Source organism: Denticeps clupeoides, chromosome 5 (assembly GCF_900700375.1).
Source record: "Denticeps clupeoides chromosome 5, fDenClu1.1, whole genome shotgun sequence".
Taxonomy (NCBI): Eukaryota; Metazoa; Chordata; class Actinopteri; order Clupeiformes; family Denticipitidae; genus Denticeps; species Denticeps clupeoides.
The window spans coordinates 4,051,515-4,079,283 of record NC_041711.1 but is presented as its reverse complement, the minus strand read 5'-3'; the positions used below and the strand labels follow the sequence as shown (position 1 = coordinate 4,079,283).

General features: G+C 42.8%; 1 protein-coding gene and 2 long non-coding RNA genes across 5 annotated transcripts; all 3 read left to right on the top strand.

Annotated features, from left to right (window-relative positions):
* The first annotated feature begins 655 nt into the window (after window positions 1-655).
* dhdds (dehydrodolichyl diphosphate synthase) lies at window positions 656-11,246 on the top strand. Of its 3 annotated transcripts, none has more exons than XM_028981542.1 (9): window positions 656-689; window positions 1,026-1,091; window positions 2,383-2,499; window positions 2,578-2,720; window positions 5,161-5,277; window positions 6,692-6,793; window positions 7,071-7,185; window positions 10,336-10,443; window positions 10,820-11,246. In XM_028981542.1, the coding sequence occupies exons 2-9, from the start codon at window positions 1,029-1,031 to the stop codon at window positions 11,060-11,062; spliced, it is 1,008 nt and encodes a 335-aa protein (XP_028837375.1). In that variant the 5' UTR covers window positions 656-689; window positions 1,026-1,028; the 3' UTR covers window positions 11,063-11,246. The 3 variants fall into 3 exon arrangements, with proteins under 3 accessions (XP_028837375.1, XP_028837374.1, XP_028837377.1); XM_028981541.1 differs by having other exon boundaries at window positions 669-885; XM_028981544.1 differs by lacking the exons at window positions 10,336-10,443; window positions 10,820-11,246 and adding an exon at window positions 7,902-8,698 and having other exon boundaries at window positions 669-885.
* A 116-nt stretch (window positions 11,247-11,362) lies between these two features.
* LOC114791039 (uncharacterized) lies at window positions 11,363-13,427 on the top strand. Its single transcript, XR_003749893.1, has 6 exons — window positions 11,363-11,595; window positions 12,619-12,654; window positions 12,762-12,791; window positions 12,886-12,936; window positions 13,043-13,096; window positions 13,173-13,427. It is a non-coding gene; the product is annotated as an uncharacterized LOC114791039 (long non-coding RNA).
* Window positions 13,428-22,195: 8,768 nt separating this feature from the next.
* On the top strand, window positions 22,196-26,575 carry LOC114789625 (uncharacterized). The gene is made up of 3 exons (XR_003749697.1): window positions 22,196-22,449; window positions 23,155-23,242; window positions 24,077-26,575. It is a non-coding gene; the product is annotated as an uncharacterized LOC114789625 (long non-coding RNA).
* The last annotated feature ends 1,194 nt before the right edge of the window (window positions 26,576-27,769 follow it).

Genomic DNA, 27,769 nt, shown 5'->3' with positions numbered 1-27,769 from the left:
GCTGTACATGTAAAATGTACAGTTATGTATGGTTGTTCATTGTGCAATTCAATGAACATTTTATTGTGTGTCATATGTTGTGTCTATTGTAACAAGTGTTATACGTGATCTGCTCCACTGCACCTTCTAAACTGCAGACTAAAAACCATACGCTCATCTATTCACAGCTCTGCAGCAAGGAGCTGAGTGTGAGTGTGAATACCCATGTAAAATGTAGAAGGGTCTTTTGGGTTTCTTTTTCCCCCTCACTCTTTCTTTCTTGCTCTCTCTGCCAAATGCTTGCACAGTGTTTAAGAAACGTGTGTGTGTGTGTGTGTGTGTGTGCACCTAAATTGTGGTTTTGTGTGTGTGTGTGTTTTTATTTTGCATTTTATTTATTTTAATTATTTTATCATCCTCACTGTTGATGCCTTGTTGATGTTTTTGATGCTTTTTATCTTTAAAAATGACCACGCTTTTTTTAACATTTAGCAGACTGCTAATTGTTCTCGCCATCCTGTTTATTATTATTAATTGTTATTGTTGTTATAATGTTTTAATCACTGTGCCATTGTCTGTTTTAATACAGAAAGTTCATTGAAGTTGAAATTGAAATCGATTCTGCTCCGCACCGCCAGGCGGCGACAGGCGGCCCCGCTCCTCCGGAACCGTGACCGGAAAGCGGACGTCATCCTACCGACAGTGCGAGTGTGAGTTGGAGCCTTTCTGCCAGGCAATGTCGCCGCCGATTTGTCGCCATTTCCATTAGAATGAATGAAAAGACGAGTAATACACACGTGTGTTGGGGACGGCGGCTCTGACCCCCGTTCAGCTGCCGGCGGCCACTTACAGCAGCCTGTTAATACACAGCAGCGGTTTTAGCCTTTCTTCCCCCACCCCTCCGTGGTACGGTTTTTACATCACATACAGTTAATTCACGCACACGATCAGCCTGCGGGCGCTGGGTGGCCCGGCGAGGGGATTTCCAGTCTGGAAGAACCTGGTCTTCATGCTGTGCCTGCCTGTTCTCTCTCTCTCTGCTGCAGAAGATGTCGTGGATTCGAGAAGGCGAACTAAACCTTATCGAGAGGATTTCTGCAAACATACTCAAGGTGATGCAGTAGTTTTTTTTTTTAAATAATATTATTGCAACTTGTTTTTGGGGACAAAATATCAGGAGACGCATGTTCAAAAAGAGGAACTTTGTAGACCTGTTCACTTGTTATCTACACAATTATCTTATTACTTGTTATTACTTGTTATCTTCACAATTATCTTATTTATCCGAAGCAATTCACAATGTCTTTCGATGCAAGACATCTCAGTGTGTGGCAGAGACCAGAACAAGCCTGTTCTTCCAGTGGCTTCCAGTTCTTCTCAATGTACAGTACAGGCCAAAAGTGTGGACACGCCTTCTCATTCAATGAGTTTTCTTTCTTTTCATGACCATTTACATTGGTAGATTCTCACTGAAGGCATCAAAAGTATGAATGAACACATGTGGAGTTATGTACTCAACAAAAAAAAAGGTGAAATAAATGAAAACATGTTTCATATTCTAGTTTCTTTGCTCTGATTACTGCTTTGCACACTCTTGGCATTCTCTCGATGAGCTTCAAGAAGTCGTCACCTGAAATGGTTCTCCAACAGTCTTGAAGGAGTTCCCAGAGGTGTTTAGCACTTGTTGCCCCCTTTGCCTTCACTCTGCTGTCCAGCTCACCCCAAACCGTCTCGATCCGGTGACTGTGGAGACCAGGTCTCCACTTTTTGTTAAGTACATAACTCCACATGTGTTCATTCATAGTTTTGACGCCTTCAGTGAGTATCTACCAATGTAAAACACATTGAGTAAGGTGTGTCCATACTTTTGGCCAGTACTGTACATCTAGTTAAGTAGACACCACTGCAGTCCTGCGAAGCACAAGAAGGGTGATGTGAAGCAGGGTGAAATAAGTGGTCTGTGCCGTTCACGGTTCAATATCGAATGAAAAAAGATGCAGTAGTCACGTGCTCAGCGATCGCAGTGTGTTATTTGAAGCTTTCAAATGGAACCAAGTAAGTATTGTCCTGGTGAGACGCTGTGGTACCGCCTATCCCAGTCTTTGTGTTGGGTGGCTGCCTTAATAATAGTATAATCTATTGTTGAATGAAATGCAATATTCTTTCAATACATTTTATGTAGTTGAGCAGTGTTGGCCTAGCAGTTAAGGAAATTAATCGGAACGTTGCCGGTTCGAATCCCGATCCGCTGAGGTGCCATTGAGAAAAGCACCATCCCCACATGCTGCTCCCCGGGCGCCTGTCATGGCTGCCCACTGCCCACATTTCGTTGTGTCATTGTGTGCTGTGCTGTGTTTCACAATGACAATCACTTGACTTCCACTTTTTTATTGCCTTTTAAAGGCTGGACCAATGCCCAAGCATGTGGCCTTCATAATGGATGGAAACAGGCGTTACGCACGCAAAAGACACGTGGAGCGCCAAGAGGGCCACAGCCAGGGATTCGAAAAATTGGCTGAGGTGAGTTTGGTGCGGCCGCTCTGTAGATGGAGTTATTCGCCAAAAAACTCAGCCCAGAGCTCTCTGCCGTCCTCCCAGACACTGCGCTGGTGCTTGAACCTGGACATCCACGAGGTCACGGTATACGCCTTCAGCATCGAAAACTTCAAACGCTCCAAGGAAGAGGTGGACGGCCTGATGGAGCTTGCAAAGCAGAAGTTTGTTCGTCTTCTGGAAGAAAAGTTAGTAAATTAAAAACCTTGTTAATTCAAGAGGTTCCTGAAATGGGGCCTGAAATGCACTGGTATGAGCTGAACCAAATTGTACTTCCGTGGGGGGGGGGGGTCGATACAGTGTCTGATGCCATATACGTACAGTGGAGGAAATAATTATTTGACCCCTCACTGGTTTTGTAAGTTTGTCCAATGACAAAGAAAAGTATCATTTTAATGGTAGGTTTATTTTAACAGTGAAAGATAGCACATCAAAAGGAAAATTGAAAAAATTACTTTAAACAAAAGAGAGACTGATTTGCATTTCATTGAGTGAAATAAGTATTTGAACCCTCTAACAAAAAAAAGATTTAATACTTAGTGGCAAAACCCTTGTTTGCAAGCACAGAGGTCAAACGTTTCTTGTAGTTGATCAAGTTTGCACACATTTTAGGAGGAATTTTGGTCCACTCCTCTTTGCAGATCATCTCTAAATCACTAAGGTTTCGAGGCTGTCTCTGTGCAACTTTGAGCTTCAGCTCCCTCCATAGGTTTTCTATTGGATGAAGGTCCGGAGACTTCATGACCTTAATGTGCTTCCTCTTGAGCCACTCCTTTGTTGCCTTTGCTGTATGTTTTGGGTCATTGTCGTGCTGGAACACCCATCCACGACCCATTTTCAGCATTTTTCTTCCTCCAAACACAGCGAGTTGAGTTAATGCCAAATAGCTCAATTTTGGTCTCATCTGAGCACAGCACCTTCTCCCAGTCACTCTCTGAATCATTCAGGTGGCAAACTTCAGACGGGCCTGCACATGTGCCTTCTTGAGCAGGGGACCTTGCAAGCACTGCAGGATTTTAATCCATTGCGGTGTAATGTATTTCCAATGGTTTTCTTGATGACTGTGGTCCCAGCTACTTTGAGGTCATTAACTAACTCCTCCCGTTAGTTCTAGGATGATTTCTCACCTTTCTCAGAATCGCTGAGACCCCACGAGGTGAGATCTTGCGTGGAGCCCCATACCGAGGTCGATTGATGGTAATTTTGTGCTCCTTCCATTTTGGAACAATTGCAGCAACAGTTGTCACCTTCTCTCCCAGCTTCTTGCTAATGGTTTTGTATGCCATTCCAGCCTTGTGCAGGTCTACAATTTTGTCTCTGACATCCTTGGACAGCTCTTTGGTCTTTCCCATGTTGGAGAGTTTGGAGTCTGCCTGATTGATTGATTCTGTGGACAGGTGTCTTTTATACAGGTGACTAGTTAAGACAGGTGTCATTATTGAGGGTGACTAATTGAGTAGGCGTGTCTAACCACTCTGTGGGAGCCAGAACTCTTAATGGTTGGTAGGGGTTCAAATACTTATTTCACTCAATGAAATGCAAATCAGTTTCTATTATTTCTATTAGTTATTTTTTCAATTTTCCTTTTGATGTGCTATCTGTCACTGTTAAAATAAACCTACCATTAAAACTATATTGTTCTGAGACTTTTCATTTCTTTGTCATTGGACAAATAGAAGACGTCGTTACATAATTAATAGGGAGGAGTTTGCTAAAATGTGTTTTTTTTTTTTACTTCAGCTTGTAGACAGTACTATTAGGTGCCGCATGTGAGAATTTCCTTGAAACCTTCATTCGTGCACAGGGCTGGGCGACATGGCGAAAAAAACTGATATTATTTCCCGTATTACAACAGTATTTATTTCTTATTTATCCCAAAATCACATACAGTATGTGTCAATGAGCTTTGACAGGCCCTACAATTGACACCCCCCACACTTGACCCTTCTGTACAGAAGGAAAAACTCCACACACAAAAAAACCCTACGTGAGGGAAGAGAAAAGAAAGGAAGAAACGTTGGGAAGGAGTGATAGAGAGAGGGACGCCCTTCCAGGGTAGCGTGGGCCTGCAAGTGGTGTCAGTGCAGGGTTGGGGATGATTTGTCCAATAAGAGAAAAAGGCCTACAGTTGTAGGGTTGGAGAAGTCCAAAGTGTAGTCCAGTGTCATTGTGTACATTACGTGTCCATTTGAAAATCCCTGAAGCTTTAGTTGTTACGGTGGTGGTGGCTGTGGTGACCCTCTGGTTCGTGTCATTCTCTGTCTCGTTTAAAGTCCTCGTTTAGCATTTAATATTAAACAATTACATTTTTGTCGCCAGACTGAGACAGAATACACCGGAAATGAAAAACATTTATTAACACATGAGACCACGATTTTGCTGCCTGCCTTGGTGCTAGTTTCTGCCATTTTATCGATCGTGAAAAATGCCCAAAGCTGATCACTGAAGTTGAGCTGATTTTTTTTTAATGATCTTTTTGACTATGGAAAAATAATTGATTAGTTTGTGTGAATGAATCTTTGTGCAGCGTAGAGGGCACTGTTGTCTGTATTATTTTTTTTCCTGAATAATGGCCCTTTTTTTTTTTTTTTTTTTTTGCTACTTGTTATTGCTTTTTGTTGACTTTAGGGAGAATCTTGAAAAGCATGGAGTTTGTATTCGGGTGCTGGGAGATATGAGCTTGCTGCCACTGGACCTCCAGGAGATCATTGCCCAAGCAGTGGTGGCAACCAGGGCCCATAACAAGTAAGCATATACTGTTTAGTGACACCTGGTTGATTGAATTGAACGCTTCAATATGATTAATACATTTTTGGAAACAGAGCTGCTTCATCGTTCATCCATCAGTGAAATTTTATAGTTATTTCTGATATTAGTTTGATGACCAGAAGAAAATCCAAATGCAGGAGCTTTCCTGAACCTCCCATATTTATTCAAATGGGTTGATATGAGGTTTAAACAACTAATGACATCCTAAATGTGATGTACAGTACAGGCCAAAAGGACGCACCTTCTCATTCAATGTGTTTTCTTTATTTTCATGACCATTTACATGGGTAGGTTCTCACTGAAGGCACTATGAATAAACAGATGTTGAGTTATGTGCTTAACAAAAAAAGGTGAAATAACTGAAAACATGTTTTATATTCTAGTTTCTTCAAAACAGAAGAAAGTAGAATATATTTGCACACTCTTGGCATTCTCTCGATCGGTCGTGACCTGAAATGGTTTCCCAACAGTCTTGAAGGAGTTCCCAGAGGTGTTTAGCACTTGTTGGCCCCTTTGTCTTCACTCTGCGGTCCAGCTCACCCCAAACCATCTGGATTGGGTTCAGGTCCGGTGACTGTGGAGACCAGGTCTCCACTTTTTGTTAAGTACATAACTCCACATGTGTTCATTCATAGTTTTGATGCCTTCAGTGAGAATCTACCAATGTAAATGGTCATGAAAATAAAGAAAACACATTTGAATGAGAAGGCGTGTCCACACTTTTGGCCTGTACTGTACATTGAGTTAAATTGCACCTTTAGCCACTGGAAGAACAGGCTTGTTCTGGTCTCTGCCACACCCAGACCGGTATAATTGGTTCGAGAAACATGACTCATTTGACCTTGGTGATTTTGTGTCCACGGTTGTGGTCGTTGTACTAATTTACATGTAAAATCTATGTAAAATCTATTACTACTGTCCTTGTTGGTGGGAACTGCATGTAATTGTCGGTGAGCTAATTATCAAATCAAACCAGTCCTGTAAAAAATATATATAAAAAGTCACCTGACTTTCTATACATCATATTTGATTAGGACAACAATCAAATTAGGCATCACCTAAACCCCTCTGTGAATATGATTTGGTGCAAGTTGGCCCAGGAAAAGAATTTTTATGCCCTACATACATAATATCTGAATAGAAAGAGCCTGTTCACAGAACCAAACCAACAAGAACCACAATGTGGATGATTTGCGTGCAACAAAGGAAAAGCAGGAGAGAAATGTTGAATCTCTTTCAATCCTTGGTTAAGGCCCATACCCGAACCTGTAACAGGGATGGCAGATATATTATTATTTTCATGCGCGTTTTTTTCAGAATATTATCTTGATGTGTGGTTACGGGTCAGATTTTGCTATTTAACCATTCCCCTTTTGTGTTCTGTATACAGGTGTTTTCTTAATGTGTGCTTCGCCTATACCTCAAGACATGAAATTGCCAACGCAGTCAAAGAAATGGCATGGGGGGTGCAACAGGGTTTAATCAAGTCAAGGTAGGAATTTTTCTAAATAAAAAGATTATGGAACCAGCGATCCAACAGTGAAATTTAAGCCTAGCATGAGCCAGGAAATTTTTTCTTTATTGTGCATCAGGAAAATTGTCCAAAATCAGTCCATTAGTCTAAATATAACTGAAGAGTACTTGATTCTCTTCAGGGTGTCTTTCACACATGCTCATAATGCTGTAGGTGAATGGCGGAAATGAGTATTGATTTGCTGGTGAAGCCCTCAGCATTGACTCACCTCTTCCTCTTCTGCCCGGCTCTGCAGTGATGTGTCTGATGAGCTGCTGAGTCAATGTCTGTACAGCAGAAACTCCCCTAACCCAGATCTGCTCATTCGAACGTCTGGCGAAGTGCGCCTCAGCGACTTCCTGCTCTGGCAGGTAAGACCGCAGTCCACTTACAGTACAGTCACTTGGCCTGATTGTTCATTGCTGCCGAACGGTATCACGCTATTGGAACAATGGTGCAAAGCTGTAGATATACAGAGGGCTGTAAACAATATCTGTCAATGATTTTGTTGAATTAACGCTTATAGTATCACAGCCAGCCGTCTTCCTTTTTTATTTTTTACTTCAGGAATTCAGGATCTATTTTGGCCATTTTCAGATTATGGCTGCAGCGGTGGAACAACTTACCACTGGGCGCTCGGGCTAAAATAGTCCATGATGCTCCTAAACTGAGAAAGTGGCCTCCACCCATCCCAAAGGAATGATTAGTTGTCACATGTCACATTATTCTCACCCAGAAATTAATTTATATGTTCTCTACCACAGTTATTTTCAACCTTTTTTGAGCCAACGCACTCTTGAGTTCTTACTAAAAATATGAACTCATCAAAGTGTCTTGAATAAACACAAGAAAATAAACACACAGAAAAGTATTTTATGATTGTTTATATTAATAATTAACAGTTTGAACTCATTCTTATCAAAATGTCTTGAATAGGAATGAAATAAAAGCCAATTTTATGATATTTCATATTTATATGAAACATGAAACCTGGGCCAGTTTGCATGAACACAGAGTTGTTATCCTGGCAGGAATTGAAGACACACACATGAAGCTCTTAGTCTCGCTCTGTTTTTCGTTTTTGTAGCTGTCAGGGTTGAGGAGCTCAGCTCACACAAATCGTGGGAAAATGGCTTTGTTTTCCAGAATGGGGAACTCCTTTGCAGCAGCCAACCAAAAACTGTCTAAAGGTAGATCAGCAATTTTCAGTCCCATTAGTTCCTTATCTGTTCTTGTAAGCAGGCTTTGACCAGGCCGACAAGGTGCCACTGACCAAAGCACGGTCCCCACACACTGCTCCCCGGGCGCCTGTCATGGCTGCCCACTGCTCACCGAGGGTGACGGTTAAAAGCAGAGGACACATTTGCCACGCGACCTCCATATGAAAGACCAAGGCTTTGCCACAACATCATCCATCACAGGAACTAGTTCTGCTGATAACATTATGGCTATTAGGGCCTCGTGGTGCAAAAAATCACATCTGGGTTTCTTTCCTTCACTCTGCTTACAAAGTCGTTGGGCTGCAGCTCCATCAGTGCAGACACTTGTGTGGTTTTCCCACTTAAGTCTTCCTGTTTCAAGATACTCTGATGTGACTCTCAAAGTTTCCTCTCCTGTTATTTTTTCAGGCAATGCCTTTCAAAATAGGAAGTTTTCTCTCATTGTGCATATTGTGGTCGGAGACGCAATGTGCATATGCCTGGAGTTGAGCACTAAAATCAGTAGACTCATCAAGTTGCAAAGCAAGTTTCTTACTGATATGGATTTTTTCAAAAGCCACACTTTTGTTTACTGGAAATAGAGCATGAGCAATAACAATATTTTCAAGAGGTTACAAAAGAAAACAGCTCAAACAATCCCCAATCTAGACCCCAATAAAAAAAATAAAAAAAAAAGGAAAAATATACACACACACACATATATACATACATACAAATATATACAGATACTACAAAAAACTGCCTACAATCACCCCACAATAAACAGTTCCAATAAACCTAAAAAATAAATAAATAGATAGAAATTAAAAAAAAAAAAAACCCTCAGTGTTTCTCTACCACAAACCAAATAAAACATGTAAACATGGCACTCAGAGAAAGATAGAGAAAGATCTAAGTTTGCAAACCTCCTCTTTGGCTTTGGTGGCCTTTTCTCCGTTGTTCTACAGGAGGGAAGCATGAAATATAAAATTACAGATGCGTTAAAAAGCCCCCTACAGGTTGAACGACCCGACGACCCAGAGTTCCACCCAGAGTTTATGTCTTAAGCGAACTCCTGAGTGAAAGTCTTATCCTTTCCTGTGTAACGAAATAAAGAATATCCCGTATGCAGTGAATTCGGCTGGGAGGTTTAGAGGATTTCCAGTTTATCATAATTAATCTGAGCTAGTAAAAGACCAGCACGTCCCTTTGATGGGCAGACAGCGAAGGAGGTGAGGAGAAAACCCCCCATTTCAGATCCGAGCTTCTCATTAACAATGGCTGTGCAGGCATGAAGTATTATTGACCCTGCCACAGTATGGGACTTTTTTTTTTTTTTTTTTTTTGGTTAAGCAATTTAGTAGCTAGCTTTAAGGGCTCTCTCGTTTACCTTTGTCGTTCTTCTCCGTATTTTCATGCAGTCCACATTCTTGTTTTGAAGCGAAGGGTGTTTCGTTTGGAGATGGCGTTTGTTGGCTAGCTTTTCAGCACACACCAAGCACTTTCCCTGGTGAAAGTAAATCCAAATGAAAAATAGCTTTCACTGTATTACCTCGCACAAGATACTTTGTCGTGGTCACGTCTTTGCTTTCTTCTCACCTCCATTCATACTAGGGCCTTCATCTGGGTTTTTGTCCAGGGCCCATTTCGGAGTTTACACTTTTTTTTTTTTTTTCCTTTTGATAAACTTCTCCGTAACTGTCAGCAATGACACTGTCACAGCCACTTGTCACATCCATGCATCACCAATTCTCTTGTCTCAAAGTACAAGGCAATTAGTTGCCTCCTGCCACCTACTGTAGTGGAAGAGTATTGCATGAATACTATGCCAGTCACTAGACAGCACAGATGCTGGACAATGGCATAATAATTAAAGTGTTTTTTAGACCAATTAGGTGAAATAGAATCATTTCCGGGGTACACTAGAACTGTGGTTGAAAAACACCGTTCAACAGTTAAGGAGTATTAAGAGATTTACCTGAATACATATTGGGGTGGAAAAAAAAGAAAATCATTGTCAAAGTGTGAAATAATGTAGTTGAACCCACATTTGCACTAGATACTGTACCAGTGTGAATTTGGCCAGTTTTACTGCTTTTTAAATCTGTGCAATTGTTAAACTGTTTTCTAATAATGAAGAAACTTTACAGTGACTGACTTGGGTTGGTGAACACAGGATTCCGTAGGAACTCGAAGAATAATTGTTGCTAATGTATTTACCATTAACATCCATGTTCCAGCTACCAGTTATTTACATCCCAGACCACATTCCTTAGTAAGATATGTGCGATTTATTGCAACCTTTTTCTCTCTTTTTCTCAGACCTCGTATTCCTGCTTGGTGTTCCAGTCGGTCCTATGGCCAGAGTATTCTTTCTGGAATCTGTGTGAGGCAATCCTTCAGTACCAGCTCAGTTATCGTTCCCTGGAGGTGCATTACTCTAAGCATTTTGCTGACTTATTTAATGACCTGGAAGGGCATAGAGTAAAAAAAAATACTGTATACCTACCCTGCGTAGTCTTTTCTTCCTTTCCCCACAACCCTCGTGTATTTATTGTCATGTATGCCTACTGTCGTAAGGTGATTATTAGCCTTAGAGTTTCACCCTTTCCCTTTTCTACAACTGTCGCATAAGAATCACTGTATTGTAAAATATATTTAACTGCACGTCAATTTCATAAGTCACAGTCGAGGCTCACATACAGCTTTTTTTTTTTTTTGGTGTGTAAATGATTTTCCTTGCATTTCGGGCAAGCCTGATATTGTTAACTTGTGACCAGTGCATCGGCGTGTTTCGATGTTGCAGAAAGCGCGAGGGCTGCACAGGGAGAGCCAGTCTCGGCAGCAGTTAGAAGCAGACTGCCTGTGTGTGACGGAGCTGCTGCAGCACCGTGGGAATGGGAAGCCCGTCGACGCCCAGGGCAGACAGGAGGCCCTCCGCAAATACACCGCGAGTCGAGAAGAGCGGGTCCAGGACTTCCTGAACGTCCTCCAGAGCAAGAGGGACCTTTTCTACACTAATTTATGCAGCCAAGCCGCTGTAGCTTAGCTAAAAGCTGTTTGTCTACACCGATTAAGCACATATGAGTCGGTTTAAATGTATTATTATTGTTTTCTGTTGCCTAATTTGTACATATGTGAAGAAATGTGTTTGTTTTTACCCTGTTTTATGGGAAGCACATGGGCTATTTGTCAGTCACGGTGTACAAAAGCATTAAAAATACGACATAAAAGGTGGTTATTTTCTTGATTTTGCCAGCCATGGGTGTTAGAAGTGACCCTCGGGTGCCAGTTCCAGGGGACGCGGCCCCTTTAAGCGGGAGGTCACGCCCCGGAGCACGTGGCGCGGCGCGCGTCCAATCAGCGAGTCCGGAACGCAGAATCTGGTTGGAACCGGTTTCTATCTTATATTTCGATATAAATACTTTATAAAACATCCTGGCGTTTTTTTGTTATATACGTGCGCCGCTGGCCTGCGTGCTCGTCCCCGTTCCGGCCCGTACGTCTGCGTAGAGCGCTCGACGCTTTCCCCGCCTTTCGGTCTCTTCCCTGCAGCCTGCCCGCAAGATGCCCAAAAGAAAGGTAAGAAAGCGCAGACGCGACAATAACACTGCTGCTTATTTTAATGCGATTTGACGATTTTTTTTAATAATTTTTTTATTGTTTTTTTTTTTTACGACTTGCATTGCATGCGTCCTCCGGCGTTGTTTTTTTTTCTCCCCGCGCTGTCAATAAACGTCGCGATAATGACGCCGATCGAGGATCCGCGCAATTCGACGGAAAGCGCAACTTTAAAAAAAAAATTCACGCCCGAAAACGACTCGGCGCCGCTGCAGCCCGATCTCCACGCGTTTTTATCCGCCTCACGTCGACAGCGACCTTCTTACTTCGTGACGGGAGTTCGCGCACTTTTCCCCCGCCAATGGAAAAAAAACGGCGGCGCAGACTTTGCCGGCTGTTTTTTTTTTTTTATCTGGTTCTTTAATCTTGTTCTGCTTGTGATTTGGTCGGGATCGCAGTGCCGTGGAAAGCCCGTACAGACGTGTTTATAACGAAATGCGTTAGAAAGCCGTGGATGCGCGCCGCCCCTGCCCACTCCAGACGTCAAGCTGCCATGTTTGCTCGGCACCTGTGATGCGACGTGAATGTCACGGACGAAGATACGTCAGGGGTGGTCAGGGTTAGAATAAGGAAAAACTTTATTATAAAATGTAAAAAAAAAAAAAAAAAAAAAAAAAAAATATATATATATATACATATCAACAACAACAACCCAAAATGGCCGTACGTGTAAAGGCGCCGTGGCGCCGACGTTGGCTGCCGGGTGACCTTAACGGCGCGAAAAGCGTTTCCAGCAACTCTGGACGCTCGGCTCCCCGAAGCCGCGGCCGGAACATGAGCGGGGTCTGCGGGGTGAAGGGGAAAAACGGGGGTGCAGCCTGGCCAGCCTGGTAACGGACGTGCGGGAACAAAAGCGCGCGTCACGGCGCGCGTGCACATTTGAATTTGAATAAGCGCGGGAAAGCGCTCGGGGGTGAAACGTTGGCGGGCCGGGTCGCTTTTATACGTCTGTAATTTCATATTTTTAATGCTTCCCTCCTGTAGAACGACGGAGAAAAGGCCGCCAAAGCCAAAGAGGAGGTTTGCACACTTTTTTAAAAAAATCTATCTTTCTGTGATCGCCATGTTTACGTGTTTTATTTGGTTTCTGGTAGAGAAACACTGATGTTTTTTTGCTTCTCCTGTAGCCAACAAGGCGCTCTGCTAGGTTGTCGGCGGTAAGTTGAATCTCTTGTTAATATCGTTTTTTTTTTTTTTAATAAAAAAAAAGTGAAAAGTTGTGCTCACTAATGTTTTTTTTTTTTTTTCCAGAAACCTGCCCCTCCAAAGCCTGCTCCGAAACCTAAAAAGGCAATACCTAAAGTATGACCAATTTTTAAATTTATTCAGGAGTAAAAGCCTCATATTTCAAATCCTTTAAGTGTTTGATGTTTTGGGCTTAAAAAAATTGTATGATTATTGCTTACAGAAACCAGCCAAGGGAAAGAAGCCTACTGAAAATGGTGACGCCAAGGCAGACCAGGTTTGTTTTAGAATGAAAATGTAGTTAATAGAATTATTATTTTATGTGTTTTCATTACACTTTTTTTTCTGTGCAGGCACAGAAGGTGGAGGCCGCAGGAGACGCCAAATGAAAACTGTTTTTTTTTTTTTTTTTTTTTTGATCATTCTGTGTACGTGGTGACTGTACAGTTTGAAATAACTATTTTTTACCGAGTTTCATATAAAAAAAATATCATTTATAGTTTCATTGTTGGATTACCTTTGCTGTACTGAAGTTGTTTGATGGGGAGTTGTCATTCATGTCCATTTAAAATGCCATTGTTTAAAAAAAAAAAAAAAAAAACCCCGTCCATGTCATATGAAATGTGTAGCCCTTTCTAAATCAGTTTTGAAACTGCTGAATGTTACAAAAAATTGTTCTATTTTGGTTTTTAAAATCTAGCTTTTTAAATACCAAAATTCAGCATAAGGCAGCTAAAGTGCTTTTCTATGAACAGTTGTTTAGAGAAAAGCTTTTTGCTTTTTTTTTTTTTGTTTGTTTGTTTTTTTTTTTTTTTTTTTAAATCACCGAAGGTTTTGAAATACTTTTTTAAGACACAGCAGTGAACTTATTACATATGATCTGGTAATTTATGATAGAGTAACAGCCCTGGTCAGGTGTATAATGTGAATTTTAGCAATTTGTTAAAACTGAAGAAAGTGTTTCTTGTTATTTTGTTAAATTATGTTCTAAAACAGTTTAAACACACTTTTGTGACTCCTAAGAATGACATGTTCTGTGTTTTTGAATAAAACAACAAAAAATATGGAAGTATTATTTTGTTGAATTTATTCCTAAATTGTTTGTAGTGGAAGTACCACATATGCTTATGCCCATTGCCATTATATTTAACACATGATGAACCTGTTCTTTCGGGTCAGCCTATTTACATTTTTAAAAATACTTGCTTGTCCATGCTAATTGTGAATGTGTTCATCTGCAAGGTGCATCTGCTTGTAAATGAGTAGCACAGTTTTTTTAATATAACAGTGCCTTATTTCTCAGAGGGTCGGCTGCAGCGTAATCGATTTTCTTTAAATGTGCATATAAGGTTTTATATGCACATTTAGTGCAATGAACCATTTGATTTAAATTGTATCTATAAGAAATGACAGGAAATACCTTGCATAGGTCTATGGAATATTTTGATGTATTCCACATGATTGTGCAGAAATATAAATGTTGTGAAGGGGCAGAGTCACCAGTGAAATACAACAGTTGTATATCTGGTTAATTGGGTGGTTTGGGTTTTTATATTAATGTATACAGTGTGGTTAAGTACATTGTTTACATTTTTTGTGCATTGTATCGGTCATGTTTTCTTGTATCTGTGGTTTTCAATAAAGCTTGTGTGCTCAGAACTGTTTCATTTGTTGCTCACAGAGCAAACTCCAGTCTTGAAAAAGTACAATAAAACTCGATAGAACATTGCTTTAAATTATATTTGAACAATTTACTTTACTTGACTTTATTTTGCAGACGCTTTTATCCAAAGCGACTTACAAGAGGAAAACACCAGCAATTCTCGTTCGATTTCTAGATTTTGAGTTTACAAAACCATAATGCTAACTTGTCAGAAAAAGAATGAGGAAGCGAATTGTTAGATGAAGACATTTATTTATTTATTTTGTGCATGTGTGTGCGCGTGTAAGTGTTATATTTGTCTGAAATACTTTTTGAATAAGTGGGTTTTCAACTGCTTCATTTGATCTATGATTCCTGTTACTTGGCTCAATTCTTCGTGTTGTGGTTCCATTACTTGTAAATGCACTAGTTATTAAGGTGTATATACACACCTATGCTCCAAAAATAATACACCCTAGATCAGAAGGAATGAAATATTCTTATTAAATACTTAGTTCTTTACATAGTTGAATGTGATGACAACAAAATCACAAAAGTTCTTAATGCAAATCAAATTTATCAACTCATGGAGGTCCAGATTTGGAATCACACTCAAAGTGGAGAAAAACACTACAGTCTGATCCAACTTTGATGTAATGTCCTTAAAACAAGTCAAAATGAGCCTCAGAAGTGTGTGTGGCTTCCACGTGCCTGTATGATCTCCTGACAATGCCTTGGCATGCTCCTGATGAGGTGGCAGGTGGTCTCCTGAGGGATCTCCTCCCAGACCTAGACTAAAGCCAACTCCTGGACAATCTGTGGTGCAACGTGGTGTTGGTGGATGGAGCGAGACATGATGTTCCAGGTGTGCTCATTTGGAGTCGGTCCATAGCATCAATGCCTTGCAGGAACTGCTCCAGCCACTTGAGGTCTAGCATTGTCTTGCATTAGGAGGGCCAACCGCATCAGTATATGGTCTCACAAGGAGTCTGAGGATCTCATCTTGGTACCTAATGGCAGACAGGATACCTCTGGCGAGCACATGGAGGGCTGTGCGGCCCCACCAAAGAAATGCCACCCCACACCATTATCATACTGGAGGAGGTTTTAGGCAGCAGAATGTTCTCCATGGCATCTCCAGACTCAACCAGAAGACCTAGGTTCAAATCCCACTTACTACCGTTGTGTCCCTGAGCAAGACACTTAACCCTGAGAGTCTCCAGGGGGGACTGTCCCTGTAACTACTGATTGTAAGTCGCTCTGGATAAAATGCTGTAAATGTAAATGAAATGTAAATGTGCTCAGTGTGAACCTGCTTTCATCTGTGAAGAGCACAGGGCGCCAGTGGTGAATTTGCCAGTCTTGGCGTTCTCAGGCAAATGCCAAACATGCTGCATGGTGTTGGTCTGTAAGTTCAACTCCATCTGTGGACGTTGGGCCCTCATACCACCCTCATGGAGTCTGTTTCTGACCGTTTGAAAAGACACATGCACATGCTGGAGGTTATGTTCTCCATGGTATCTCCAGTCTCTGTCACAACTTCTGAGGGACTAGTTATGATGGCTGGAAGGTGGTTCTAGCATTTCTAAAACGGGAAGTTCCTGGTCTACAGTGGTCAGGACCTACCAAAAGTAGTCCAAGGAAGGAAACCAACAATGCATGTGGGGAGTGCACACATGCATCTTTCCACTAGGAACCATTAGCTGGTTGCAATAGAAAAGCGCAGGTTGTTGTGTATGGGGCTGCATTGCCACAGACTGGCCAGGGTGTCCTTTGAAGATGTTACTTTGAACTCGGTATTCCTGGTCGAAGTTGAACATATAGTAAGTACTGTGCAGAATTTCAGTCAGGAATGAAACCAATGAAAGTTTTTCCAAACAGTTACTATAAATCTAAAAAACACAAATATAATAACACACACAAATAATAAATTAAGAAGTGAAAGTGTAAGTAAATGATCCACTACAAGACATGAATGATATCGTACAATCAAAAGTTTACAGAAAAAGTCTCTTTACCTGGGAATTTCTGCAGTCAACGGTTTTTGGTGAATCAGCGCTTGATTCAGGGTTTTGTTCTGTTAACGTTGCACTGTGCAGCTTAGATAAACTGGGCTTTGTGTTTACTGGTTTCTATTGGTGCCTAAGACTTTTGCACAGTACTGTATGTTATTCTGGGCAGAGCTCTGATTTGTCATTCATTCTATAGTCACTTTCACAAAACACTGCTCTTTCCAGGCCTTGCAAGGGTCTATGACGTGAAGCAAAATAGATTAAAAGTAAAACTCAAAGTGCATTTCTTCCAGTCCATTTCACTCCATACCTGCAGAGCAGGGACTGTTATCTTGTTACAACTGTTCGACATTCTGGATTATGCTATAAAAAGATCTAAGGCAGGGAACTCAACATGAACAAGAGTCTAAAATCAGTGTTTTTTCGATCTTGCTCCTGGAATAGAAAGTTGTCACTCCAGCCTGAACCTAATTAACCTCAGTGGTTTCTTCATGGCCCAATAATGAATGTGGATGTAGGCAGATGAAACTCCAGGAACCGGATGCTGGTCTAAATCAATTTAAGCAGAAGAAATTAGTGAAAATGTGTGTGTGTGTGTACACACACTCCTGCTAAAACTCTCTTGTTAATATATATATATTAACTATATAAGCACTATTTATTAGTCTGGTATAGTCTGAACTGCATACAAAGCCAATCATACCCTCTGTGAACTTCAATGCTGTCACGAATGCATATATTTTCAGGGAAATTGTATGCATTTTATGCCTCTGTCACGCTAAAGTTTGGGGAAAATTACGTCTCTTGACTCAATCATATTACATATTACTTATTCGCTTTGTTAAGGGTTATGTTTAAGTTAACTTCCATTATTTCTAATTTTCTGGACTGTATTAACCTTGCAGACATGAACATGTTTCTAATTCTCTGTATTTACAATGACATTTCTGACATTTATCAGATTCTCTCATCCACAGTAGTAGTACCTGTAGTTACAGTAGTTACAGGGACAGTCCCCCTGGATAGGGACACAATGGTAGTAAGGGGGATTTGAACCTGGGTCTTCTGGTTCATAGGTGCACAAAGGCTTTATCTGTGGTAATTCCACACTAAATACGGTTTTCACAAGCACAATGTGCACATCGCTTCCACTGTGGTCTGTATGACAATATATCTAACATGACCAAGGGTTCATACTTATTATTTTGGGGGGAAAAGGTTTTCCACTCAAATGGGAATTCCCCCATTTCATTCATGCTCATAAGAGCGTCGCGCCTGCAATCTCATCTTCTGTCGCTAGATGTCAGCAGAGGACCGTCAGTCACGACACTCCTACAAAACAACGTCATTCAAGTTGAATAAAAAAAGTGAAAATTATAATGACAGGCAAAATGGCCCTAGTTCTTGAAAGTAGATGAAATTTCAAAAATACCCTGTTGACAGAAAGCATCTGCCAGAAAGTTCTCACTCCAAACTGACTTTAATTAACCTCATAATGAACGTGAGGAGCTCTGCGCAGGCAAGTGTCACAAACTGTCACAAACTGTCACATACCGTGTCAGGCAGACAGTATGGCAGCGTCCGGTCCTTGACCTGCAGACCACGGGAAAATTTCTTCCACCAGACGAGCAGATGTATTGGCTTGGTTGCCGGTTCGAATCCTTTCATATTGAGGCAGTGGGTTAGCGGGTAAGGAGGTGGCCCCGTAATCAGAAGGTTGCCACTGAGCAAAGCACCGTCCCCACACGCCTGTCATGGCTGCCCACTGCTCACCAAGGGTGATGGTTAAAAGCAGAGGACACATTTCGATGTGTCACCGTGTGCAGCGTTTCACAAAGACAATCACTTCACTTTCAGACTGTTGAACTGACTCATGTCCACCAAACCTCTACGTGCCCTTTTTGCACAATACACCATCTTAGTTGAACTAACCGTATATTTATGTATATTTATATATACAGGTTTATTGTTAATGCACGTAGAATTTATTATTTCTATAGATATATGTTTGTCGTATTTTTGTCAAACCACTGCTTTCACTAACACGTGCACTGTGTACCTGTGTACTGGTGTCATGCGATGTGACTATAAAAGTGATTTGATTGATTTGATCTAGACAATTCTAGATTTCGACTGGCTTTTTCCATTGTAGAACATCCTAGTTGTTTTTTTGGATGCTTATGACCTTCTTCCTGCATAACCGTCATGAACAAGTCGCACACTTGTCTCGTGAACAATCCTGGACCATTTCTCTTCTGGCGTGGACATCGGTCTCCAGTTCGCTGCACAGGTTTTTTGAGGTAGCTCCTCGCCAGGACTCCTTGTTGTGTTGGAAGACTGCAGGCTGTGTGAGGTTTTTTCTTCACATTCTTCACGCCAACCTGCTTTCTCCGCGGCTCCGTCCAGATTGCACCGAAACTAGCCACAGCGCAGCCATGTTTGACTGTGGAGGTGGTGTTCTGCAATCTCTCCCTTCTTCCTCCAAGCATAAGCTGCATCTTTAAACCAGTTTCCTCGTATCTGATCTGAGGAAGTGTCTCCAGTGTGCATAACCTTGTCCCAGGATGCTCTGAGCATTTCTTTGTGTTATTTTGTATTATTCCGGACCTGTACCTCAACATGGCTACTTCTCCCCTCAGCTCTCCATAATCAGGTTGCCGGTTCGAATCCTGATCCGCCAAGGTGCCACTGAGCAAAGCACTGTCCCCACACACCGCTCACCGGGCACCTGTCATGGCTGCACACTGCTCACCAAGGGTGATGGTTGCAAGCAGAGGACACATTTTGTTGTGTCATCGTGTGCTGTGCTGCTGTGTATCACTTCAAAATGTAATTTTAAATGTATTTATTGATTTTTTTAAACATTTTTAACCACGAAAGACAGGCCGATGGAGTGCAGTGTCCTTGTATTGCTAACGACTTGTCCACCAGAGGGCAGCACCGGGCGCGCTTTAAACCTCTGGATCACACGGAGGCGGGAGAGTCGCTCAGTGGAAACACCTGAGTGGGAAGCCCCGCCAAAGCGCCGCTACTACGACCTGCATGCGGCTCTGTGCAGTTAACGCAGGGGAGTAAGGGGGGGTGGTAGTGGCCTAGCGGGTAACACACTCGCCTATAAACCAGAAGACCCAGGTTCGAATCCCACTTACTACCATCGTGTCCCTGAGCAAGACACTTAACCCCGAGCGGCCCCGTAAGCAGAAGGTTGCGGGTTCAAATCCCGATCCACTGAGGTGCCACTGAGCAAAGCGCCTGTCAAGGCTGCTCACTGCTCACTCAGGGTGATGGGTTAAAAGCAGAGGACAAATTTACTGCGTATCACAATTTTTTTTTACTGATTGTAAGTCGCTCTGGATAAGGGCCTCTATTAAATGCTGTAAATGAGAGTTCTGACTGGAAGGTCGTGACCTTTCACAAGTATTGATGTGCAAAGGAGAAAAAAATAGCTCCCTTGCACGTCCCCTCCATCTACTGTCATTTTCCGCATATTTATTTCACGTCTGCACACAGTAAGCAACTTTGTTTCTTTACATTTTCGTGTCGTTGCAGAAACGTCATTTTTATAACCCGCATATACGACAAAATAAGAATTTCCCGCTATGAAAGTTTCTTTTTTGTTGTTGCCGTCTCTGTGCATGCAGGCCTGGAGATGGAATGTTGGGGGGCGGAACAGCTGACTGGGGGGGTCGCAGCGGGCTGCGTGAGACCCGGCACGTCCAACGCCGCCGATGCACGCGTGTTTACCAACGCAGCGTGGGGTCGGCTGGCTGGCTGGGTGGGTGGGGGCCTGATTGCCCGTGTTAATGGCTGTCTCCACCCCCTGCCCACCGGAGGGCTATATATCCTCCTGCCTCTCCCCGAGCCGCACGCCGCGACGCCCCACGCGTGTCCAGGTGAGAGTCCGAGCCGAGCCGAGCCGTGCGCGTCCACGCAGTCAGGCGCCAGTTTATTCTACGAGCCGGGAGCGCGGGTTGTGGTAAATCACCGGAGCCACGAGTTTCACGCTGAACTCCGCGACACGTGCGTGGAATTCGTGCCGTATTCCTACTTTCGGCGCCTTGTCCGCGGAAACGCGTGTGGACGGTTTTTACAGGCTTCGTGGGGACTTCTGGCGCGGAGTGCTCGTCTTGTTCTCAGACGCGAGCAGAAACGTGAAACTGAAACGCGTGGACGTGGGTGCGCGGAGTTCCTAACGCGAAGTGGCCGATTGGTGACGTTTTTATTTATTTATTTTACAACATCGAGTTCTGCGCTGGTACAAATGGAGATTGTGAACCAGGTTCGAACCCCAGTCGCGTCCCTGAGCAGGACTTTTAATGTCCCCGTCAATGTAAAACTAGAGGCGCGTCCACACCTCCTACTCCTGATGATACACGATGTCCCGGTGGCGTGGGGACCAGGATGGGACTCTCATTAAAACCTGATTTCTCGGGTTAATTGCATCGTTTCGAACCCGTCGCTGCTCGGGCCTTTTCTCTCTCTCTTTTTTTTTTTTCTATGGATTTTGTTTGTGTCTGGGTTTTGTGTGCCTTCCACGAGGGAGACACGGGCGCATCCGTGCACGTTTCACGCATGTGCGTGTCGGGTGGGGTGTTCCGTGGGGTCTTCGAGGTTGCGTCACCCCAGCGTGCCGGTCTAATCCCGCGATTACAGTAGCAGTCATTGTATTTATTTATTTATTTATTTTTACTTTTTATATTTGTAACTATGTTAATGGCCCTCAGTGTTGGGGGCGGGGCGAGGGCGGGGCATAGCGCTCCGCCGCAATCTGATTGGTGCACGGAAACAACACCCATGCACGCTGCATGGCGGCACACGTGAGTGCAGGAGATGCACCGATGCATCCTTCTCCTCCTGCCGTCCATCTCCATCCCCTCAGATGCTGCCATCCAGCTTATCCCGGGGCTTTAAACACTTTATATGTATACAAGCTGACCCTGTAAACCTTGTCAAATTACAGTAATAAATTAAATATGAAATAATGAAACCTTGTAAAATTAGTGGAATTTGGGACTTATTATTTTTTTTAACACTATGTAAAATGATGCATATACATAGATGTTCAAATGCAATCAATACAACCCCATCCATGCAGATATGACATGGCAGTAGAAATACTGTCAGTAAAGGGTTTTCGCCTTTACAGACAGTACTGTCCCGCCGTTAGACATTTTTACTGCCTTTAGCCGACGCCCTTATCCAGAGAGACTTTGAAGGCTTTAACCGCGTTGCCACCCATATGCTGGACTGTTTGGTGGCAAGATTTCTGCTGATGGTTTTTTTTTTAAAAGGATCATGGCTTCGTGGAGTCATTTGCGTGACTGCGTTGCAGCTATTGGCTAAAGTAGAAGAACGTTGCATAACAACGAACCCTCTAAGTGCATAACAAAAGATGCCTGCCCGTCACTAATGAAAATCGTTCTGGTCCTACAGGTTTACCACTACAAATTAAGGGTAATCCTGTGTGGTGGGGTCAGAAATAACCACGGTCGTTACTTCCCGTTACTGTTTTGTGAGGATTAATGGTCTCGGCCATCAGATGGTGTGAACAGTTGCGTAATCCTGGTGGTGCATTTTTGTCACACATGTTCCCCCGAGCATGTGGCATCAGCACTTGACGCGCCATTCCTTCCGCACCGGACGAACAAATCGACTCTGACGAGTTTTTTTTTTTTTATGTGTTGTGGCTGGCTGTGTTTCGAACCCAGAGGGCGATTCGTTTCGACAGCTGTGTGTGTGTGTTGGGGTTGAGCTAGCGAGAGAGAGAGTGGGGATGAGTCCTCCAATCTCATTTTGAAGACTAGGTCTCATGAAAAAGGCGGAGCACGAGAAGACACGCCCCTCTGGCGACCTAGACTCCATTGCTCGCCAGGGTGCCCAGGCTGTCCGGACGTTTCTGGTCTGTGGTTGTTCGGTTTAAGGTGGTCCGAAGGAGCTGTGAGTTTTTGGACACTTTATCGGGAAGATTTCTGAAAGGTGAGAACCTGGTAGCGTTTTTTGGTTTTGCACATTTTACCCCTGGATCCTCACTCCTCCTTTCCTGCTCGTTGCCCCCCCGATCCCTTTTACATGAGCTGTGGGTACATGCAGGATGTCGACCCCGGTCCCTTCACTTCATTCCTTTCCTTACTCACTGGAGTCTTTCTGTTTGGCACAACTTGGGTTTCTTTTAAATGCTCTCTCTACTGTACTGTAGAAAATCAACTTCAACGTGCCTGCTTCTGATTTCTATTGAACCGCCTCCTGTAGACCCACCGCTCACGGTCACTCTTTGGTGTCCGCGCTGGTGAACGGGGCTTCTGTCAAAGCTCGGGCTTGATGAACAGCGTTTGTGTCTTCGGATTCATTCGGACGTGCTCATTTAATAAAGCGCCACATTCCTTGAAAACCGGCCCGGTCCAAACGAAGACCAGATGGGGGAACTCTGACAATAGAAGTGTGTTCTGTCTGTGGGGGGGGGACATGACTATTTATCTGTTGCTGTTGCCCGAGGTTAGAACTGTTCTTTGTTCGCTTGGGCTCCTCCTACTAGGCTTTTTTTTATTTTATATATATATATATATATAAAACTTTTATTACCCCATCAGAAATGTGCTTGCATGTGCATGGTTAATATGGTGTCATTTAATTTTTATTTAATCGTAATCCGTTTGTAGGTGAAATAGTCTGTGCTTCTCTCAGCAGGTCAATCGGCTGTGCTCCCGTACCGAAACTCGCCATGATCATCAGACTGGGTAGACTGACCCCTGGATACTTCCACCTGCTACAGGTGAGCATGGATCTGAGGTTTTTATTAGTCATTAGTTAATCCACAGTTCATGTTTAGTAGGGTAGGTGTTAATTTTTTTGTGACGTTCTGAATATTATAGTACCCAGCATTAAGATGACTCCTCTATCCAAAAGACTTAAAGATTATTATAACATCTTATAAATGAGTTTATTAGTCCGCGTACAACCTGCTGTTCTCATGGCGCCAGTAGCCGTGTTCACAATGGAGACTGCAGACCCGAGTTAAGTCTTTGTTGATGTAGGAAATGCCAGGTCAGACGTTTCCCTTGTGAGCGTACATTGGGTTTGTGTGACTACGGCAGGGAAGGAAATTGCAAAATGTGTCTGGACAATATTATTATTATTATTATTATTGTTGTGGGTATTTTTGCACTGTTAGCATAGCCACGTTAACATTGTTTAGGAAGGTTTAAACCATTCAGGAAGACTTTCTTGGTCCGCTCATCACTTTCATGGTTTGTGCAAGTTGCTTGTTAAAGCCATATTAGCGTTTCACACGTTGTCCCGCTTGAACGCCTGAGTTGTTCTGACATGCTTTAAACTTTGCAGTCGGTGAAGTTCAAGTCAGTCACTGTGATTATGATTGACTCTAAGCCGGCATTTTAAATTTAAAAAAAAAAAAAAAAAAAAAAAAATGTACCTCATTGCTTTCGACCGAAGGGGACCTAATGACTATTGCATTCTTTACAGCTTTATATCAAACCCAGCTTGAGTAGGCAGTAGGGTTCCAAATGTGTTTTTTTTTTTTTTTTTTTTTTTGTTTTTTTTTTTTTTTTGTTTTTAAACCACATTTTTTGTGTCTGTGTGCTTACAGAGACAGGTAGCAGGTGAGGTTCAAACACAGCCACGCAACCGGCACCTTAACCAGCTCGCCATGATGCTGGCCATCATGGGCCTGAGCCTGTCTTCCTACAGCGCCCGCCAGATGACTGAGAAGGTCCAACGTGTCCCCTTGCCCTGAGGAGACTGGTTCTGGAAGTTCGGAGAGATGGAAAAAGTAAACCGCCCTATCGGAGTCAGGAGGACTGAGAACAAGGCCGACACGGATGAAGATTGTTTTTAAAAAAAAAAAAAAAAAAATCACACGTCACTTCCACAGTCACATTCAGACACTGGATTCTTTTCAAGGATCGGTTCAGAGTTGCTCAGAGACTGACACATTTTAAAGATCATCTCTGTCCACGAGGTCACGGGACCCGTTCGGGACCCCCTGTGAACAGAGAGAGGGCAGTGCACGGTGTGGGTGTGGCCCGCTATTAATTTTAATGTGGTTTATTTTTCACTAGTTGCTTGGCATTTCAGCTCTCGGTCTTCCTCTGACATAAAGCGGTGTGCGGATTTATGGGCGGAAAAATGCACACCGCAGGGACCGAATGTGCTGAGCAGCTACTGAAAGATGTCTGGCCAGATAAGTGGGGAAAGCTGTGAAATCTTCTAGTATTAATGGTTGAGAATCCTGAGCCATCTGAACTCGCACTTTTGGCAGAAGTATAAAGGGACCTTCTTTATCAAGTCACAACTTCACTTTGTGTTTTCGGGGTTGCGACACCCATGTTGTCTTGTGTATCTAGTCTTTTAATGTCAATTGCCTGACTTATTGCATGAATTGTCTAATTTTTTTTTTTTTTTTAAATCATAAATGTGTCTGTCTTTTTTTAAATCTAATAAAGCTGTGAATCATTTTGAACAAGTTGACCGGGATCTGGTCAGTTGCCCGCCGGGAAATGAAGTGAATATCGATCACTTCTACTCTTCTTTGGAGATAGTCCTCCAAATGTTAGTGCTGCAGGTCTGTTCTCAGTCTCTGCGTGTCAGTGGCAGCACATCTCAGCTTCCTCTTATAAGAGCTTGTTCGGTGCCCGCAGGAGCGTGCCCAGCGTACGGAACAGGAAGTGGCCATGGCACGCAACAGTGTTTCTCTTCTTTTTTTTTTTTTTTTTTTTTTTTGGGAGCGGAAACGATATGATCCAGTAAATGCATGTTGGGGAGGGGATGATTGCACCGTTTTTGTTAAAAACGCTGAACCTTCTGTTATCTAGACAGCAGACTGTGGGGGGGGAAATCGTGGCCTACTACGTTTTTGTCAGGCCTCTCAAAGAAGGCCGCTGTTGACGCGTGTTGTGTAGCGATTTTTCTCTCTCTCTCTCTTTTACTGCTGCATTCATGTACGGCATAATCTAAAGTACTGAGAAGCCGTTCACAGGGATTCAGCAGCGGCCATTAAAGCTTTCACCTAGCAGATGGACGTAAGCGGGATATGGACGCCTGTAGAGTATAGAAAAGTTAATGCAAGGTTTGTCAGGATTGGATGGAGGGGGGAGCGTTGTGCAATCTTTTAATAGAAAAATGATTCTTAGTCTGAACGGTTTGTTTTGCTCTCAAAGATTTTAAATTAATGTATAGTATTCAAAATGTCCCTTTTAACATTTATAATATATGAAGTATGCAAGGGATGCATTACTCTTAATGTATTCTGGGCTGCTGCTGTTTAAAACATTTCCTGTAAGCTACCATGCTGGACTAGCCGGATGCACGCAGAGACCCAACGTGAGCATATTCGCTCGTGCGGTTGCAGAGTGATGCCCTGTGTCTGACTGCATCACTGTGCGATGACATGTGGCTCAGTCCAGCGGCTCCACCGCCTCCTGATTTGCGCATCACTGGACAAATCTGGCAAAAAAAAAAAAAACTCCGTCTGCATGGGTGTTCCTGAGTGGGGGACATGACCTGTAGTGTCCGCTTCTCATTGGCTGAGCAGTCAAGCGTCATATTGTTGGTCCAGTTATGTGCCATAGAAACAAAGGCCTGGGATCTCATTGGTCGGGATGGGTGGATCTCACAGATGGAGGCTTAAAATAAATAAAGGGAAAAGTATTTAGTAAGGGGAATGAAGAAGGGATCAGGATTGCTGAGTACAATTCAGTACAACGTGTAAAATGTGTTTTGATTCATCAAAAGATATTGATGAAGAAATCTTTTCTGCTAAATGAAGGTGTAAAGTTTCATATGCTGAAAATCTGATGTGGGACCTCTGTTAAGCTGCTGTAACAAGCTGTTGATGAGGCACGTGCACTTCTGACCACAGTGTAATGATTTGTAAATCCTCGTGGATTTGCATGAGTTGTAAAGGAAAGCCTACTGAATGGGAGAATTAGAACGGGGCGTGTCTGAATGGAACATGTTATTTCTACTGTAGACAACACACTATTTATTGTGCAAATGCTACTTTTTCACTTGTAGCTGTCTGATATTGAAATGATTTGTTATTTTGCTGCTACTTGGACATTATTTTGAGAATAAACGAGTAAACCTATTGTGTCTCTTGGCCTTTGTCTTCACCATTAACTTTGAATGAATAACATGAGAACAGTGCAATCTCTCCATGTACCACCAACAATAACATAAAAAATATGAACGTTCACACACATGCACAACATCCTAAGTGGTCTTTATACACACACACACACACACACACACACACACACACACACACACACACACACACACATCCTCACATTAACATATGAGTGTCTGTCATGGAGACCACGCCCGAACTGTAGAGGCTGCTGTTGCCATATGACCCAGCTGGCATCAGTGGCCCCAGGCACCAGTGTGGTGACTGGCGTCTGAAGCTCAGACTCAACAGAATTTGTCTCTCAGCATTACTGAGCATTACATTAGTAACATTGTGACATTAGTAAAATTCAGAATTGCATTTTAGTGCAGAAGGACAAAAAAAAAGAGACTGAGGCTAAGTCCTCCTCAATATGTTTACATTTTTAAATGTAAAAAAAAAAGAGAGACCAGTGTCTCTTTCATTTCTTTCTAAAGTTCTTGAGTGCTGTCTACAATCAGCTATAACTTAATCTGTCTCAGAACAACCTCCTAGATTCCAACCAGTCTGGCTTCAGAGCAGGTCATTCTACAGAGACGGCCCGTCTGGCTGTTTCTGAGAAGATGTGTCCAGATCAGCAAAACTCACATCTGTTCTTATTCTCCTCGACCTCTCTACAGCATTTGATACAGTTAACCACAAGACTCTCCTGTCCATCTTGAAGGGACTTGGAATTCGGGGCTCAGCATTGAAATGGTTTGCTTCCTACCTTGAGCGGTCTTACCGAGTTACTTGGAAAGGGTCCACATCTGCTTCATGCAGACTCTCAACTGGTGTCCCTCAGGGCTCAGTACTCGATCCTCACCTTTTCTCCCTCTACATGAGATCACTTGGTGAGGACATTTCCTCACATGGGTTATCCTACCACTGCTATGCTGATGACACACAACTCATCTTCTCTTTTCCTCCCTCAGATCTACATGTTACTTCCAAAATCTCTGCATTTCCAACTAACATTAATCTTGGATGGCAGCCCATCATCTAGTCTGACTTATGCAAGAAAAAGTACAACAGAGTGAATAAAATGATTGTATTCATGGTTCTAGTCCTATTGAACCAGAACCGATTACTCCATTGATGTTAACATGAAAGCATGATGTACGTGGCTCTAGA